This window comes from Lingula anatina, chromosome 1 (genome assembly GCF_051362555.1).
Source record: "Lingula anatina isolate TDL-2025a chromosome 1, LinAna3.0, whole genome shotgun sequence".
NCBI lineage: Eukaryota > Metazoa > Brachiopoda > Lingulata > Lingulida > Lingulidae > Lingula > Lingula anatina.
This window is the reverse complement of record NC_141767.1, coordinates 43,996,098-44,014,550: the sequence shown is the minus strand read 5'-3', so window position 1 is coordinate 44,014,550 and position 18,453 is coordinate 43,996,098. Positions and strand designations below refer to the sequence as shown.

At 38.3% G+C, this 18,453-nt stretch overlaps 3 protein-coding genes across 4 annotated transcripts; 1 reads left to right on the top strand and 2 right to left on the bottom strand.

Annotated features, from left to right (window-relative positions):
- Positions 1-524: 524 nt before the first annotated feature.
- On the bottom strand, positions 525-2,505 carry LOC106158051 (uncharacterized). The gene is made up of 2 exons (XM_013533888.2): positions 2,046-2,505; positions 525-1,748 (listed from the first exon to the last, which is right to left on the bottom strand). Exons 1-2 carry the CDS (start codon positions 2,147-2,149, stop codon positions 674-676), a joined length of 1,179 nt encoding a protein of 392 aa, XP_013389342.2. The 5' UTR covers positions 2,150-2,505; the 3' UTR covers positions 525-673.
- Positions 2,506-2,642: 137 nt separating this feature from the next.
- LOC106158053 (immediate early response 3-interacting protein 1) lies at positions 2,643-4,443 on the top strand. Its single transcript, XM_013533890.3, has 3 exons — positions 2,643-2,831; positions 3,200-3,289; positions 4,018-4,443. Exons 1-3 carry the CDS (start codon positions 2,741-2,743, stop codon positions 4,071-4,073), a joined length of 237 nt encoding a protein of 78 aa, XP_013389344.1. The 5' UTR covers positions 2,643-2,740; the 3' UTR covers positions 4,074-4,443.
- Positions 4,444-5,369: 926 nt separating this feature from the next.
- LOC106158080 (perilipin-2) lies at positions 5,370-18,095 on the bottom strand. 2 transcript variants are annotated; one of them, XM_013533936.2, is made up of 10 exons: positions 17,907-18,095; positions 16,752-16,986; positions 16,463-16,545; positions 16,133-16,255; positions 15,390-15,570; positions 14,936-15,129; positions 14,477-14,632; positions 14,072-14,236; positions 13,740-13,865; positions 5,370-6,072 (listed from the first exon to the last, which is right to left on the bottom strand). In XM_013533936.2, the coding sequence occupies exons 2-10, from the start codon at positions 16,975-16,977 to the stop codon at positions 5,944-5,946; spliced, it is 1,383 nt and encodes a 460-aa protein (XP_013389390.2). In that variant the 5' UTR covers positions 16,978-16,986; positions 17,907-18,095; the 3' UTR covers positions 5,370-5,943. The 2 variants fall into 2 exon arrangements, with proteins under 2 accessions (XP_013389390.2, XP_013389392.2); XM_013533938.2 differs by lacking the exon at positions 5,370-6,072 and adding an exon at positions 6,673-7,131 and having other exon boundaries at positions 17,907-18,094.
- Between the last annotated feature and the right edge of the window lie 358 nt (positions 18,096-18,453).

Here is an 18,453-nt window from a genome sequence, read left to right as displayed (position 1 = left end):
ATGTACGTTATTCATCAAGGGGGTACCGTTACAAGGATCTTATAACGAAACTTCCTGTGTACCAATAACACGTAATGGTTGCTTCAGTAAATACACTTCAAATGCACGTAAAATGTGCGAGTTTTAGGTTTTACCGTGTAGAATGACACTAGACCCAGTACAAAACAAACATGTTATTTTTGCTGTTAGGCTGCAAGTAATAATATTTTATTCTGAACATTAGTTCAGTTAAAGAATTAAGGCTCCCCTGTGTGTTGTGAAGTCCTGGACCCTCTCCAGAAATTGAACCAATGTAAAAATGTGCCTTAACTGGAAAATTAATTTTCTTGTATTTGTACTACATGTACTAATGTTGTATTTGTTTATCATTTTAAAAAGACATTAACCCGTGTGCTGTTTCATGCTGCTGCTAACTCCTTATTTATACAAAGCTGCTGTTTAGAGCTTATAACATGTAAACATTTATTTTGTGCACGACTTTTATTTTCAATTTGCAATGCAAACTAAAGCAAAGAAGGACAAAGTTTTGTGCAAATTACACCCAACTTTATTTCAAAAAATTAAAACCACAATATCAAATTGCAAAATTCAATTAAAAAACAAAACACACAACTGTTAATGTTCAATTGTCTTATATCACAGACGCAAGTTTTGTGGCAGTCTTAATGCTGTGTTAATAATATTCCTCTACTTCAATTGTAGACTCATCATCATTTTCAAAATCATGATAGTGCTGAGTGTCAAATGATGTTTCAATTTCATATGGTTCTGGCTCGAAGGTCTGCCCAGTCCTTTTATTAATTCGAACTTGTTTCTTGAATCCAGTCTGTCTCTGAGCACAAGGTGTGGAGCTAGATTTAGGAATACCAATTCCTATAACTCTTACTCTAGAATCTACTAATTCAAATACATGGTTAGAAGTCCTGCCTTTCACTTTAAGTACATGATCTTTGTCTAATGTGGCAATTAAACTTGTTAAGTCAACATTGTCTGGTAAATTAAAAACTTTCTCAAAGGTTCTTTCAAAACAGTTTTCATCACATGAACATTTATGATGCCCAGAGATGTGCAGACTCCTTCCTCGGGTCTCTATGGTAATATCATCAGGGTCATAACCTTCTACATATAATGCATAAAGTTGGGATTCTTTTTTACTGAGACTTCTGGGCTTTGGTTGGTTCTGTTGTAAATGTCTATGGCTGTTTTTATTTCTGGACTTCAATACATGCTGTCTATGATGTTGCTCTTGGTTGTGCATATAGTTTGCATTTTCTTCTTGCATGCCCCGAAGTTCCTCTTCTCTCAGACGCTGAAGTTCTTTTTGACGTTTTAGCTTTGCTGCTTCTTCTTTTTGAAAGTTAAGTTCACGTAAACGTTCCTGTTGCCTTTTTTCTTCATTAATTCTTCTTTGTTCAGATTCAAACTTTTTGAGTCTAGCCTGTTTCTTGCTGTCATTTGCCAGAGCGTCTCTGCCTTCCTCATAATGTTGATTGTACTTACTCTTGGGTGAATTCCATTGTGGTTCTTCTACTGCATTTTGATCAATTTCTGGATCTTCCCTTTTGTTTTGAGTACAGCGTCTTTCAAAGCGTGGAGGTTCATGTGGGTTCCAGGGATCCCTCCATCTTGGGGTCCAAATCTGAAATGGTGCAAAGTGGTCCTCAAAAAGGTCCTCAAAGTTCTGGTGCCAAGATGCATGCGGCCAGTCCCAGTCAAATACTGATACTCTGTCAAAAGGGTCTTGCCACCTTAAAGGAAAGATTTTGAAAATGTTTAGTTGGAAGTATTTATAATTTTTGCTTTGTTTAATAGCATACATATTTTGATTTTGAGAAAATTTATTTTATCAGAAAAGCACAAAAAATGACAAAGGAAATATTACAGGTTGTATTTTTAAACATCCAAGTTCACGTAAGTTATTTTTGAAAAAGAAAACCTTTCAAGGGTTATTTACAAAAATAATGACTATAACAATAACAACTGTAATTCAATATATTGAAAAAATTGCTTGAACTGTTAAAGATATGACAGTATAGTATACTTACCCAAAGACGGATGGTCTATAAAACCGTGACCCCCAGGCGTTGGCTGTGTTGTATCCAGCCAAAATGCCAACAACCGCTAAAATTGACAACAAACTGTTCTTCATGTTGGTGTTTCTATTGTACAGTCTACACTATATCAGGTTTAAAGGTACTGTCAAAGTCAGATTTCAAATATATCTGCTATCTGCTTCTGTTGTCCCACGATTCACGAAAATCTGCAAAATGTCTGTCTGCGTTTGCTCAGTGTGTTCCTGTGAATAAGATGAAAGTTCTGTTCAATCTTGTATCCCGCGGCCTTTATATACTCAAATGTACACGTGAACTTTGTTTTTCACTTACGTGGGTTTATTGTATGAATGACACGTCAGCATGTAAACCAGCCACTTTACAATAACGCTTTGCTTGCATCAGTTTATTGACCACATGTGTTTGTTTACAAAGTGTTCTATTTATAGATTCCAGAATAGTGTCGGTGAGTCTAGAAAAATCTACAATTGACTTTGCATGAAGATAATTCTCCATGATAAAAATATGTCCCTCAACTATTATCAACTTCATGATACAATTCTCCCTAAAAATCAATATAATAGTAATTTTTTCAATTTTTTCGAGAGGTGTAGATTACAAAAAATGTGCTTCGAAATATTTGACCTAGTTCGTCACTTCCGGTTACCGACGAGAGGGGAAGTGCAGACATGGCGTTTGGTTTATACTCGCTCCTAGAGGCGATGCTATTATGCCTTAATGCTGTATGTATTCTCCATGAAGAACGTTTTTTATCAAAATGTAAGTATAATTGATATTGTTACTCAATGAGGGATCATAACTTACTGCACGATTTTTTTCTACTGGTCAAAACTTGAGCTGGCCACGTCCTCAGCACAGCACAGCACAGCACTGCCATTGAAATGGTCATCATCATATGTGCATTAATGCCATTATCGTTGACTCGCAGGTCATTGCTTCTTTTGTCGTCGCCAAATAAATTTTCCATATGTCAAACGACTTGAACATTTTTGAAATGGTGTTTTATTAGCATTATATGGTAATTACTGTATTATTATTTTTCATAAGCCCGGTCATTTCTGTTCTTAGAGTGGGAATTTGAGTATCATTATAACATGTAAGTATAGCAACTGTGTTGTCCTTTTCAGTTTACTCTGACCAACGGGGGTTTGGAGAAGAAGCAGGGATGAAAACCCAGCTGCTCAGTCTAATAAAATCAATACGAACTGTTATGAGAGGTAGGTGAATACCAGTGCGTTAGATGTTTTTGTGCTCACAAGTTATCGGTTAAGACTCAGGTTATTCATTCTGTTGTGATAATCAGAAGAACTTTTAAGAACATAGTAAATTTTGGTATGATGACACTAAGTTCTTAGCTAATAGTTTTCAGGATGTTTTCGCTGTTTGCAGACACTTTAGCTTGTAGAATCTTCTGGGATAATCTTGAAACTTCCAGAAGCATTATACAAATGCCATTTAAAACTATGAAAACAACTGGGGTTTTTATTAGCCCTCTCTGTCATTACTTACTGTAACTGTCTATTACTTTTCGAGTACTACTGATTACTAGATATTTCTTGCTGTGCTCACTGCAAATACTTTGAAATGCATTGCCTATTATTAAATGATTGCATTTACTAGTTTTATCATTTGGGCACCTGATTACACAAAAAAGGATATAATTTTAAACTGGTTATTTGGTATTGAAAACATAACCCGTCAGAAATCCTTCAGAGAAGTTCTCAGCTGTGTTTCCCCTTGTTCTTCATCATATGTACTTGTATGTATGCTCATTAATTGCAACTATTATATTTTACTTTATAACAGGCAAGCCAATAAAATCTTAAGGAATACAGAGAGTTATTTCAATCACTGGTCAGTAGAGATATGCACCAGCACTGGCTTATTGTAGGGTGGTACAAACATTCATTTAATATGTGTATAATATTGCCTTTCCCTTTTTCAGTGCCATTGGTAGGACTAAATATTATGACCATTGCCCTGAAGTTGGTTTTTGGATAACCAAGTGAAAAGTTGAAAAACAATGAATACTGTTGAAAAGTCCTCAAACTGCACTGCAATCTCATGACTTCATTCAAGCCTTGGATTCTTTCCAATGCCCATGCAACACAAGCAGGAATTCACGGAATGTCAGTCAGGGAGATTATAAGGTTTAAGATTCCAGACGGGTATAGAAGATGACAAGAAGAGGCCTATTTGTATAACTGAATGAAAATAGTCAAATCTGAACCATAGAACTTTAAATACAGGTTAAGTGATCATAGGACTGTGGCCAGTTATCTTGGGAGTGTATATTATTACTTTGTATTTGAATAGAAAAAAATATATACATAATTATGTGAATCAATAAAAGAAAATATTTATCCATGTAGATTCATTTGTCTTTCATTTGCATATGTAACTTCATCAAAAGAAGTGCCCACTTCTTCCAAGGAGGATGTTGGGCTTGCACTAATGTTACATAGATGTCCTCAAGACCATACAAATTATTTCACCTTTTCAGGAGTGGACCTACCCAGCCAAGCTGTCAGCCTATCAATGACCAATTTGGGGACTAAATTGGTTCATTCACAATGAAAATTGCATAGGAAATTATATATTCTTTTGGCTTTCATTGTCCCAAATATGCAGGTTCATTAAATATAGCGCAGGTAATTAGCTAACTTATGCCCCAATTTTAGTGTGCATCGAAATGCATACTGCAATTTTTCACAATTTATGAAATCCTGGCAGTTTGTGGAATGTTTAGGTGGTGTGGAATAGGGGCATTAGCAGTTAATGCAACTACTGAACTCTAGGTTCTCTTGACATTAATGATGCATTTAATTTCAAATTTTTGTAAGCCTGACCAAATACCACCATAATAGTTTAGAATAGTATTATTTAGAGAAAAACCAATTGCTTAAAAAATGACTTAACGGATATTTTTTGCTTAATTGTGCCATAAATATTCCCTAGCAGTCTCATTTGAAGAACTATGCACTCACAGCTATACATCCATATATGGAGGTAAGAGATAATTATGCAATGTCCATGCAGTAGTTCATCATTTATGGGACTTTCATGAACTGGATGTGGACAAATAGGTCAATTTACAAAAAAAAAAAAAAAAAAAAAATTGAAGTTTTAAAGATATTTTGGTAGAACAAAGAACCAACTTGGTGATCGAGGTTCATGTCACATTTATTTTAGTCATTTAAAATAACTGGTGCAAGTGGCTTAGATGTAGCTTTGTATGTAAGTGAAATGTTTTAAGACAAAATCAACTATGTCCACATTAAACTGAAGCAACAAGTCTTGAGGTTGAAAAAAATTTATTCCTGAAATTAGTTTCCCTCCATTTTGGTCTTATGCTTTACCTGAATTCAGTGAAATTCATCATTCATCCATGTACATTAAGAAAAAAAATCATGTTGGATTTGCTTGTTAGCAAAACATTGCAGTATGGGAATTTTAGCCAACAAGTTTCTTTTGGTTTCCATGGGGTAAGCAATATTTTTTTTTAAACATAACAGTTTATAAGTAATGTTGCCTAAGAAAAAAATAATTCAACTTGAGATTTTAACCCAGGTACTAGCCCAGATTTCTGCATGGTTAGTCATTAAGAAACTCTTACTCTGATAGTGACTCTCACTGATAAGACGGTTTTCAGTTGACCATTTATCATTTCAAAATGGGGATAAAATATTGTCCTTAAGAAAGCATCACATTCATATCAGATCTATGATCTATAAATTAAAGTTCAGATTTTTAAGCCAAGATACTTGGGAACTAGGTGTCAATGATCAGGCAACAGTTATAATTGTTACAATGGAGAACTCAAAGAGCACCAAAATTTAAATTTGTGTAGTTTAGAATACTGGGGCACTATCTATTTCTCAACAGCTGGCACATAACCAATGTATTCTTCCTGGCCACCTTCTCTCATGACGACACCACCATTGACCTCATAAGAATCAGGATCTTCAATATCAAATGCATCCAGGTCCACATCAGGCACCTGTTGAATACAATTTAGAACAGAATTACTAAGCATACACCTAGTAGTTTCAAAATATTCAAAGAAAACATTTTCTTAGTCTTTTTGTCAAAAAATCACACACGCAACTAATGAAAAATAGCTTAACATTAATTGATTGTCATTGTATATTAAAATGTTTAGTTGTGGTGTTTGTCATTTATTTCTTGAAATAAGTACAATTCATTTTTTACTTTACTGTGTGGTTGAAGAAACTGTCCAATTCATCTTGCTGTTATTCTTATTATAATTTTTTAATTTGATATTGTAATGTCATCCCCCAATATTACACACATTTTATAGTAAGTAATGCTTTTTCTGTGCCATTATTTAAATTGGTTAAGTTATTAATATTGAACTTAGGAAAATTTTTGTGCAAAAAAATTACTACAATGTTAAGAGAGTATTATAAACAAAGTTTGTTTTTCGTCAAGTTGTTAGGGGAGCACCTTATATCCACTTTGCTAACATTGAGAGTATCATGAACAAATTGTATTTTGATTAAGCGAACGTGCATAATTGTTTCAGTAACCTCATTGGCAATAGGATATATTATTTATAAATAAAAAACATACAAAACCATTTTGCAACTAAGGACACTAATGGATATTTATTTAAATCCAAGCAGTAAAACAGCAGCTTTTCCTTTCCAATGTCCACACTGTATTGGGCATAATGCATAGAGTTAAGGTCACTAATGTATATATATATTTAAAATCCAAAGCAGAAAAACAGTAGCTTTCCCTTTCCACTGTTGTAATGGGAGTAACTTCACAGAGTTAACAAATGAGAAATCCAAATTCAAAGTCTGTAAATCCCACTCTTCTGGCTAGTTCTATTAATATACTAATATATAATATACAGCTGTGATTGACAATGTCAATATTGGAACATTTGCAACTGAGAGCTTGGTCAAACTTCACTGGAAAAGCTCTTATACGTAAGCGGTGACTGAAGCTACTAATCCGTATTGAAGGGCTGCCTGTCACGATCCTTATGATGCCTTTATTCTAATTTAACAGTGTCTTCTTTCTTGCCAACCTACAGAGAAATGAAACTGAACTTCAATTTTTTCCTTGCAACTGAAAGACAGTCATCAGTGATGATCATTTAGCAGAGCTGTCTTTTATGTTCCATATTTTCAGGTTAAGTTACACAAATGGATCCCAATGAAAGTTCAGATCTGCAATAGGCATCAAGCTGGATTAGTAGAAACTTTTACAGAGTTAGCATTTTTATGCATGATAGAACTTCATCCAAATACAGGCATCAATTTTCCTCAGCAGATGCCTTTATATCTTCTAGCCATAGTAAAAGTAAGATGCCATTATTGGAAGCTTCATTTCATTTCCACCTCATACCACTTTAAAACTGTCATTAAAATCAATAAATTTACATGTCTTTCAGTATTCACATTTTGCACTTGTTGAAACCAGTTATTTGAATAATACTGAGATTGTACAAGTTTTTAGATCTAAAATATGTATTTTAAAACATAAATTAATGTTAGTGATACTGGCAGTAGAGTGTTGAGTGCATGTGTGTGTGCTTGATAGGTCAATATCATAAAGATGGAGCTGAAATGGTGCTTGTACAGATTCTACACCATGTTTCATGGATGAAAGTTGTATAAAATGAAAATACTGAAAACATAGCTTGTAATTTCTCATCGTATTTAGACTATATGAAAAAAAAAAACACACAAAATGAAGACTTAAAATCTTGAAAAACTTTCACCCATGACATTCTCAATTCTAAGCCACTAAGCCACCTTGTTAAAACTAGCAGGAAAGCATACACTCATTATAGAACTACTAAGCAGAAGTTATTAGCTAGATATCTAATAGTGCTCTTTATATGTATCATTCCAGGTGTCCATCATCAACTAGATTAGTTCAATAAAGTTGAAGATATACATATTTATCTATGACGGACACCAGATTTCCCTTGCCACTGTGTAGATAACAGAGTTAGATTTTCAGCCATTATTTGTAGAGTCTTCAAAACAAACAGGATGCCCCAACTGCAATGTCCTGTGGTGGGTTGTGACTGGCAGTCACAGGACCTTGACGCTGCCTTCGCAGGAGCCTTAACTGCAGCTCTCCAAATGCATGGCCAGACTGCCCATCCGACTCAGCCGGCGCCCCAGAAACTCAAGCTGGATCCACCACAAATTTCAACAGGGTCTGATCCAGATCAGTGGTCGGCATTCACCAGGCAGTGGAACATGTACAAGGCTGGTATGAACATTGCTGAAAACATGGTAGCAACCGCCCTCTTTTACTGTTGTGATCAAGACTTACGCACAGACATTATGCGAGATCTTAGAGACAATGTTGCAAATATGGCGGAGGCAGACCTCCTAGCTGCCATAAGAAGACTAGCTGTCAAAGATGAGAGTACCCTGGTTCATCGCATACGACTGAGTAAAATGACTCAAACTCCAGGAACCAGTATTAGAACATTTTTGGCAAGCCTGAGAGGCCAAGCAGCATTGTGTCGGTATACAGCCACATGTAAAGAAGAAGGCTGCACCCATATGTTTGACTACAGCGATGAAATCATAAAAGACAACCTCATCAGAGGCATCGCTGACCCAGAAATTATGTCAGATTTATTGGGTGACCCTAAAACAGACAGGACGCTAGAGGAAACTGTATCCTTTATCGCTCAGAAGGAACAGGGAAAAGTGACCAAGAGTGCAGTCGGAGACAATGCTAATGCTGCCAGCAATGTTCAAAAATCACCACTTGTTCAAACTGATGGGAAACCGAAATGCTGGGCATGTGGTGGACTTGCCCATGGACCAAGAAACGATAGAAGAGCAAGAGCCAGGAAGTGTGAGGCATGGGGTTTCATGTGTGCCAAATGTGGTGTCAAAGGACATTATACAGACCTTTGCAGCAAATGTAACACCTGCGGTGAATGGGGCCACCGGGATAAGTCTTCAAGGTTATGCCAGCAAGGGAGAGGATATAGAAACCCGCCCAAACCACGCACTCAGACAGGTCAAACTAAGGGTACGGACCACGCTGACACCAATTATGTATTTGATCAGCTGTGTACGGCTTCCGAAAACAACCCGCCCAGGCGACATAAACCCAACAAGACTGCATTTCTTGATCACCACATATTTGACGGCCAGTGGATAGCTCGCCCATCAAAACCGCACCCAATGGTTTTAGTGAGAATGACCCCTCTACCTGCAGATCATGCTGCTTTTGGGTATCCGATGCAAGACACGTCAACACTTAAACCAGTCAACATGTCCATGATTGCGGATACAGGGTGTCAGAGCAGCATAATACCACTGAAGTCGGCTATGGCTCTAGGCATAAGGAAAGAAGACCTCTTGCCTGTTAAACTTGTGATGCGAGGTGCCATCAGAGAGAATCTGGGTGTTATGGGTGGCATTGCTGTCAGTGTCTCAGTCAAAGATGAAAACGATCACATCAGAACGTCTCGCTTGATGTGTTACGTGTCTGAATCCATTGAGAAAGCCTTCCTCTGCAGAGAGGCACTGACAGACTTGGGGATAATTAAGCCAGATTTTCCGAGTGCCACGCATATAACACACACAGCTTCAATTGGCCCCACTGACGAAGTTCCATGCACATGTCCAAGGCGCAGAGAGGAGCCACCACCATTACCCACATCTCTTCCCCCTGGCTTAAAGGCTTTGGAAGAAAATGTTGAAGTGCTTAAAGATTGGCTCCTCGACTATTATGGAGCAACAACATTTAATACGTGTGAACACCAGCCATTACCCCTGATGAAGTGTGAGCCGCTCCAACTTCATGTGGATCCAGATGCCAAACCGGTCGCAGTCCATAAGCCAGCACTTGTTCCAATTCACTGGCAAGAGAGGGTCTTTGCTGATCTTGAAAGGGATGTCCGAATAGGGGTCCTTGAACGAGTCAGCCCAAATACCCCAACAACATGGTGTTCCCGCATGGTAGTAACGGGAAAAGCCGATGGCACTCCTAGGCGAACAGTAGACTTACAGCAACTGAACCGCCACTCTGTCCGCCAAACACACCATGTGCCTACCCCCTTTCACTTAGCAAACCGCATCCCACAGGGTGTAAAAAAAACCGTGACGGATGCCTGGAATGGGTACCACTCTGTGCCTATTAGGGAGGAGGACCGGCATATCACAACATTCATCACACCATGGGGCCGTTACAGATACAAGGTAGCACCTCAGGGGTTTTTAGCCAGTGGAGATGCCTACAACCAGAGATTTGATGCCATAATCACAGACTTCCCTAATAAAGTCAAGTGTGTAGATGATACATGCATGTGGGCAAACTCAGTTGAAGAGGCATTCTTTCAGGCATGTAAGTGGTTAGACCTGTGTGCACGTAACGGTATCACCTTGAATCCCAAGAAATTTCAGTTCGCCCAAGATGCAGTCGAATTTGCTGGTCTTGCAATCACACCTACGAACATACAACCAAGTGACAAATTTATAGATGCCATAAGGAAATTCCCAACACCTACAGATATCAGTGGTGCCCGAGCCTGGTTTGGGCTCATTAATCAAGGCGCTTATGCATTCTCAATGGCACGTCAGATGAAGCCATTCAGGAAGCTCCTAAAGCCGTCCACAAAATTTGAATGGACAGATGAGTTGGACAACCTGTTCCACCAATCCAAAGAAGTCATTATAGAAGAGATGAAAGAAGGAGTGCGTTTGTTTGATCCAAACCGCCAAACATGTCTGTCCACTGATTGGTCTGTTGATGGAGTTGGATTCTTCCTGATGCAAAAGTATTGCCAATGCACCTCCAAAACTCCAGCATGTTGTCACAATGGCTGGAAGTTATGCTTGGTAGGAAGCAGGTTTACCCACCCAGCAGAAAGCAGATATGCACCCATAGAGGGTGAAGCCCTGGCCGTGGCCTATGCATTGCATCAGACTCGCTACTATGTATTGGGCTGTAAAGATTTGATTGTTGCCACAGACCACAAACCACTGGTTCAGGTGCTAAATGATAGGTCACTCACCGAAATTCACAACAGGCGACTACTCAATCTCAAAGAAAAGACACTAGCATACAGATTCACCATAGTGCATGTCCCAGGGAAGAAGAATCCCGGCCCAGATGCAGCATCCAGACACCCTGCTGGTCGGCCAAGTAGAATGCATCTACCAAATGAACCATCTGACAGTGACACCATATCCTACATGACTGTGCCTCCACAGGTCACATTGGCTAGTTTATACCAAGACACAGCAGACACAGACTTTGCTGATGATGCTTGCACCATTGCTGCTGCGTCTGCCTCACTGGATGCTGCTAACATTATTGTCACCTGGGATATGGTCCGAGATGCCACCTCTTCAGATACAACATTACTTACACTAATGCAATACCTTGAGAAAGGCTTTCCAGAAGATTGCAGAGAACTCCCCATAGAGATACGTCCATACCACCGTCACACAGCAAGCCTGTGTGTTGTTGATGGAGTGATACTCATGGGTCAACGAATTGTTATCCCAAGGGCCTTACGCACACCAATCCTCAATGCCCTCCATGCAGCTCACCAGGGTATAAGTGCTATGCAGTCCCGAGCAGCAGACTCTGTTTTTTGGCCCAATATCTCAGTTGACATTGCTAGAGTTAGGGACCAATGTGCACATTGTCATCGCATGGCTAAATCAAACCCGATGCAGCCACCATCTGATATTAAACAACCAGACTACCCTTTCCAAATGATCTGCTGTGACTACTTCACATACAACAGTAAAGATTATGTTGTCATTGTCGACCGATATTCCAATTGGCCAATGGCTTTTAAAGCAGAAGGAGGCGCAGAGGGTCTAATCAGAAGATTGCGTGAAACTTTCGTCACATTTGGAATACCAGAGGAGTTAACCTCAGATGGTGGACCACAATTTACTGCAGGGAAAACACAAGAATTTCTTAAAACCTGGGGTGTTAAACACAGAATTTCGTCAGTTGCCAACCCTCATGCTAACTGTAGAGCTGAGATAGCTGTCAAAACTGTGAAGCGAATGCTTGCAGACAATATAGCCCCAACAGGATCCCTTGATGTTGACAAGTTTCAGAAAGCCATGCTTATGTACAGAAATTCTATTGACCCACAAACAAAGGCCTCCCCAGCATTAATTATATTTGGACGGCCTATTCGCGATGCCATTCCAATACCCATGGGAAGGTATTCCCCACACGAAACATGGGCAGAGCTGATGTCACATCGAGAAAGAGCACTTGCAAAACGTCATTCCAGAGAGCATGAACGCTGGAGTGAGCATACTAGGATCTTACCACCATTGAGGGTTGGAGATCATGTGTACTTACAGAACCTTGTAGGAAATTATCCCCGGAAGTGGGAGCGAACTGGAATAGTAATTGAAGTAAGACAGCACCACCAGTATGTCATCAAAGTGGATGGTTCAGGCAGGGTGATTATCCGCAACCGGCAGCATCTTAGGAAGTTCACTCCATTTGTTAGCAGTGACTACTTCCCCATGATTGAGATGGCCCTCAAGGAGAACACAGTGCCTGAGCAACCCACTAAGTTGGTCCATCACGAACCTGGTGACCTTTATCTGGGAAAGAAGCAAACCCATGACAACCCTGTACAGGTCACACAGCCAAAAAATCCAGATGAACCTACTGTGCCATACCAGGATGCTTCTACTCCATCGCAATTATCTGAAGAGCCAGATTTGAGTGCCCCAGATCCCAGTGGCCAGGATGCCCCTACTGTCACCAAACAGCGCACCAGTGGTGGTTTGCCACGTGCATTAGCCCGTTTGCTACCTCATAACAAGCCAGGAACTACAGAAATGCTTACTCCATCCAGACCAAGCCGTCATTCTAAAGAGACTGACATACAGGAAACTCGGAAACCGGCTTCAACCAGGGACTCTTCTTGAAGTCTCATAATACTTGACTTTTCTTTTTTAAATGACTTTAGCTAGATATTTAATTTGATTTTCTTTTAGCATATAGCTTTTAAAAGTTGTTGTTGTTGCTTCAATTTCCTTATTCAATTGACTTTTGAAAAGAACTATGGAGGACCCATGTTCACAAACTTTAAAAGCTCCCCAGGGGAGGAGACAGAGGACTTTAAAAAAAAGAGGAATGAGGACTGACATATAAGTGACGTTTTATACATGCCCGTATAAAACTTCCCCCGGGGGAAGGAGATAGCTAGATATCTAATAGTGCTCTTTATATGTATCATTCCAGGTGTCCATCATCAACTAGATTAGTTCAATAAAGTTGAAGATATACATATTTATCTAGTTATCAAAATTTTTATTATTAGTTTCACCAAGTTGCCAACACATTAAACAAACATTATTTATAGCTGAAATACTAACAGATAAGAGGTGATAAAAAGACTAGGCAAAATATTACTGCTCCAAAATGTATATGTAAATGTGTGAATCCTGAATCATCAATGTTCACACCACATTGTACAGGGGTTAAAAACATCACATTTTTAAAAATATTAGATTTCCATCAGGTTCATTTACATTTCTTCTCCAAAATTGCAGCGATGATGAAAACAATTTCAAACACATAAACAAAATACTGGGAGAAATCCTAATAACAAGTTGGAGCAGCAGCAAATTAGTTAATCCCTTAGTCCACATATCCCACACTTACCAGCCAGCTGAGGGCCCTGGTGCTGAGAACATATTCTGTCATGTTCCCAACAGATTCCTCCACATAAGTCAACTTCTCCTTGGCCTGGTCCATCATCCAACTGGGAAGATCCTCAAAATGTTTAGCCTGCAATTCAACAGATGGGGAAATGGGATTTTAAGACCAACTTTGACAAAATGACATTCTTGGGCTTTTTGGTAAATGCAAGTTATAATTGCATTTTTTTTCCATTTTGCATTCATATATAATGTGAAACAATTTCAGCAGTTTTTCTTTGAGTCAACTAATATCTGCCAATAACATCAGCTAATCCTCCTAACACAGGATATTACCTCTGCAAAATGCCCATACATTTCTTCTACGTAGGTTTTAGCCTTGTCCATTCTCTCTCTCAGGTATACAGGAAGCAGCTGATCTCCAGATGGCACAATGGCCAGAGCATGTTTCAATTGAAGAGTGAGGCGGCGAGCAACAAGAATTGAACGACGCTCAAGTGTCTGGAACAAAAAAATTGAATCTATCAGCCGTATTTCTGGAATGGCAAACAATTTACTAAAATAATTGTGTAACTGAAGAAAAACTGACAATTCTATCACTCTGTAGTGTTTGATTCTCATTCAGGAAGAGAGTTCTTTATTATCAAACCACCTACAATCAGTTACTAAAATAACACAAATGTAGGGTTCAGCATAGAGTTTACTAATAATCTTTTAAACTCCTAATCAGTTTCATAGTACCTGTGGCTGGAGTTCCTTTCCTTCCTCTCCTTCCTCCCCTTCAACTTCCTCTTCATCTTCCTCCTTGTTAACTTCCTCCCACACACTCCATGCCTTCTCCTTAGCAGCGTGCACTTTTTCCGCTGCAAGCTCAAAGTTGTCCCTGGCATACTGGATCTAGAGAAAATTAACGACTCGTATTCATTTCACCCGACTTTAAGGAAAGTATGTAAAACATTTTTCTTTTTGCATCTAGGTGCAAGAAATTGCACTTCTTCATACATTACCCTATACAAAATATTGCACTCCTTTACACATCACCCTAGAAAGTTTTCAATCCTTTAATTGCCAAGGGGCAAAGCTCAACAGTCATATTTTTCAATTTGCTGAACTGTTTAGTCTAAACTGTTTTTTTATTATCAAAGAACAAAGATAAACAGCACTGATTTTAAAATTTCACCATTGGGATGCATAACATACCAAATTAACAGTATGGGCAAGATTTGCAACAGTCTCCTTGCTGCGGGCCTGCAAGTGCTGCATCTCCTTCATGGCACGTGCATACATCCTGCGCCGCACCTTGGAGCTCAGAGATGTCACTCTGGCTAAAGAAGTCTGCACCTGTGGATCTTGCTCATCTCCTTTCTCACCTTCATCCCCTTCCTTCTTTTCTTCTGAAGAAAGAAATATAGAGTACATCTATAACATCTCAAACAATCTTAAGTCTTTTCTGCACTGATAAAGAAAACATTCCCCACATGGACCGTTAGCATAATAGATACACTTTTTAACAAGCAATCCATTTTAATCACTCTTCGAAATAAACAAAAATGTTATTGATGTGTTCTTTGAAACAAACCTTTAATTACAATACCATGTTGCATTAATTTTGTCATTTCATGGAGCTTGTCATAATAAATTTGTGGGAAAATACCTTCTTCAGGGGCAGGTGGCAGGTACTTCTCTACATATCCCTCTGAAGAGGCAAGGATGCCCTCTGCAGCCCCAACCACTACCTGTCCATAACTGGATTGCAGAAGACTGTTCACAGAGCTACTACTGTAGTCCTTCACAGCAGTCACTGTGCCAGTGGCAAAGTTCTTCACACTGGTCACCTAGAATATCAAAAAGATACATTACAGTGATTTACAACAACATTTTAACTTAACCGCATTCTTTTAAATTTTGAAGCTCCTCTTCCATGCTGTCCAATTTGTCAAGATGTCGTTCAATCCATAAACAAGAATATCAGACAAAAGTTTATCAGACAGCTTACAATAGTTTACATTTACTTTCTTAAATTGTTCTGCTATGCAAAATTTGATTTGCATCTGTTTTAAACCAGACAAAATTTAACTGCACTGAAGGTACTTGGACACAAATCAGATATCTGAAAATTTAGGTTTCCATCAAAATAAGGTAATCTTATCTGCTACTAAAAACTTCACGTTTCATTTGTCTAGACTCCAATGAAAGGTCAGGGACAAATCTCAAATCCATTTTGTATCACGTGAGAGTACAACATCCACTGGAAACGTGCCAACTGCCATTGAAAGCACCCACATACATCCCAGTATTATATATAATGTTTTCATGTCACCCACACTAGTAGGAATCGGATAGTTTGAACATGCAATAACCCCTCATATATTTATCACCATTAGAAAGAGTTTATACCTTTTCAACCCCATAATCCTTGACTCCATTGTAGGTGTCCACACCATACTGTTTCACAGCATTTACTTTGTCCACAGTTGGCTGCAGGGCATTGTTATATGCTCCCTTACTTTTTTCTATTACCTGTAAAATTTTCATGTAATTAAATGTTTGCAGTTCTAAAGAAATACTTTTCATTTTAAGTTTACTGGTAATTTTAAATCTTATAAGTGAAGTGTAAATATATGTATAACTGGCATTTTTCCTTTTTGAAAGAAGTGATCATCTACATATTAATTGAGTTGATAACTTCACCTAGTTTTAAGACACCAAAACAACGGCTGAACCTACCGTTCCAGTATCCTTGGTAATAATGGGGTACTTTTCTTCCAGTTTATCCAGCTGCTGGCAGGCAATGGCATTCACCTTCTGAACTAAAATCAGTTCAACAACACAAAATAATAAACACTTTATCTACAAAAGCATTCAGAACTCCCTAAAAAGTTCAAGCAAAGTTTAAAATTCCAATCAAGAAACATTAAGATAAAGAAAATTGCAGAGAGACACATGTTCACGTTATATATGTGCAACAAGGAAGGTAAAGCATTTTATCATAACATATATTATTGTATTTCCTTACTTGGCCCATCCAGCTTGCTAATGACAGGTTGGGCTGTTGTGTAGGCAGTCTTCACACTGCTCTCTGCCATGTTCAGAGTATACTGGACAAGGCTAGGGCTCTTCTCCTTGGTGCGAAGATAATAATCAGACACCTGGCCCCAAGCACTGGACACCACGGGGAGAGAGCTAACACGAGTGATGAATTGTTCTTCTGACATCTTTTTTTCTAGACTCTTCCGGTACATAACCTGTAACTGAATATTTGGTCACAATATAGACATCATGATAATAAAGGTGTAACTGTTAAACCAAATGTAAATTTGAAGTCATTAAAAAAAGTAGAAAATTTCTACCAGGTCTTCATTGAGAATTTTTATTGAATATATGTTATGAACAGGCTTACACAAGTAGGTATGATCACCAGTTTCACAGGTGAACCATTGGTAACAAGAAGAGAGCTCTCCCAAAACACCCTTTTGTCGTTGGGTCTTCAAACGTACAACTAAACTGACATAGAAAATTATGAATATCAAGATCTCAAGTTTCTTATTAAACGCTATGTGAAGTTTGCAGGCTACTCTCAAGATAATTACTTCCTGGATCGACTTGAGAGAAGTGCTTGTAAAATTTTGATATTCCTTAATAAATTACACTGTAGATGAGCCAATACAAGCCATGCGCCACAAAATCACATTGTTCCATATTGTAAATATTTGCAAGAATACTTTGTAGCAAAGTGATCGAACACACACTGGTAATTCACAACGCAAACACACGCTTAGGTTAGAAAGGAATCAGAATATTTTCAGACCGTAAATAAGCATTTTTAATATTTCTATATATTAGTGAAAGAAGATTCTTAGGTGCAAGTGTAAAAATGTTAAAATCCCATATCCAATGCCCATATGAATTCCCATACCCATGTAAAATTCAACTTTTAGTCCCAACTGTGCTGACCTTGAAATAGCAAATATGATGACCTAAATCTTTAACAAAATGGAAGAACGTTTCTCGAATTTCTAGGATTACCCCTGTCGAAATTATGTAGTTCTCAAAAGATATATTCCTTCCAAACTGTCTATTATAATGTAGCGCTGTTAGGTATTCAGGTCGTCTATATTACATAGCATTGCTCAATCGGTCAGTTCTATTAGTAGCCTAAAGCTTTACTTACTTGCCACAGGAGTTGTCACACGTCTGACTCCGGCTTCAGGACGAAAGTCTCTTTTCACTATTTATAGGTGGCACAAAGAAGAGAAAATTTTAGCCAATAGCATCTCTGCTCTCATTATCTCTAGGGAAACCAGTCCAATGGAAAGCTTTAAAACATCAATCATTATCTATGATTCACGATCACGAGTCCAAAGTCCAACAAAAAATTTTATTTCATCACCTTCTGTGACGATCAAAGTTGAATGATTACCAAAGGTCTTTTCCGTTTAGTTATTATGTTGACGCAGACTGCACTCAGTGGTTCGCGTTGGTAGAATGGAGATAAAAACAAGATAGGTTAAATCGGGTTTGCTAGCTCTCTCAGCAAAAAAAGCACTTGCTTGAACCCCATAAACTCAGATTTATATTTGATATATCTTTGATAGAGAAAGTTAAGATTACCCTGGAGATTTTGTTAATTCAGTTCTTTTACGACGTATAATATTAATGATCACGAAATTAGTTACCAGTGGTCAAAAATATACAATCACCACCCAAAGTTTGGAACT

Bases quoted from the DNA above. Each gene is read 5' to 3' on its own strand.
- LOC106158053 (XM_013533890.3), top strand. From the start codon at position 2,741: ATGGCGTTTGGTTTATACTCGCTCCTAGAGGCGATGCTATTATGCCTT. The intron at 2,832-3,199 runs GTAAGTATAATT...TGTCCTTTTCAG, and splicing joins AGAACGTTTTTTATCAAAAT to TTTACTCTGACCAACGGGGG. The intron at 3,290-4,017 runs GTAGGTGAATAC...TCCCTTTTTCAG, and splicing joins AATACGAACTGTTATGAGAG to TGCCATTGGTAGGACTAAAT.
- LOC106158051 (XM_013533888.2), bottom strand. From the start codon at position 2,149: ATGAAGAACAGTTTGTTGTCAATTTTAGCGGTTGTTGGCATTTTGGCT. The intron at 1,749-2,045 runs GTAAGTATACTA...CTTTCCTTTAAG, and splicing joins TATAGACCATCCGTCTTTGG to GTGGCAAGACCCTTTTGACA.
- LOC106158080 (XM_013533936.2), bottom strand. From the start codon at position 16,977: ATGTACCGGAAGAGTCTAGAAAAAAAGATGTCAGAAGAACAATTCATC. The intron at 15,130-15,389 runs GTATTTTCCCAC...TTCTTTCTTCAG, and splicing joins GCCACCTGCCCCTGAAGAAG to AAGAAAAGAAGGAAGGGGAT. The intron at 14,633-14,935 runs GTATGTTATGCA...AATTTTCTCTAG, and splicing joins TTGCCCATACTGTTAATTTG to ATCCAGTATGCCAGGGACAA.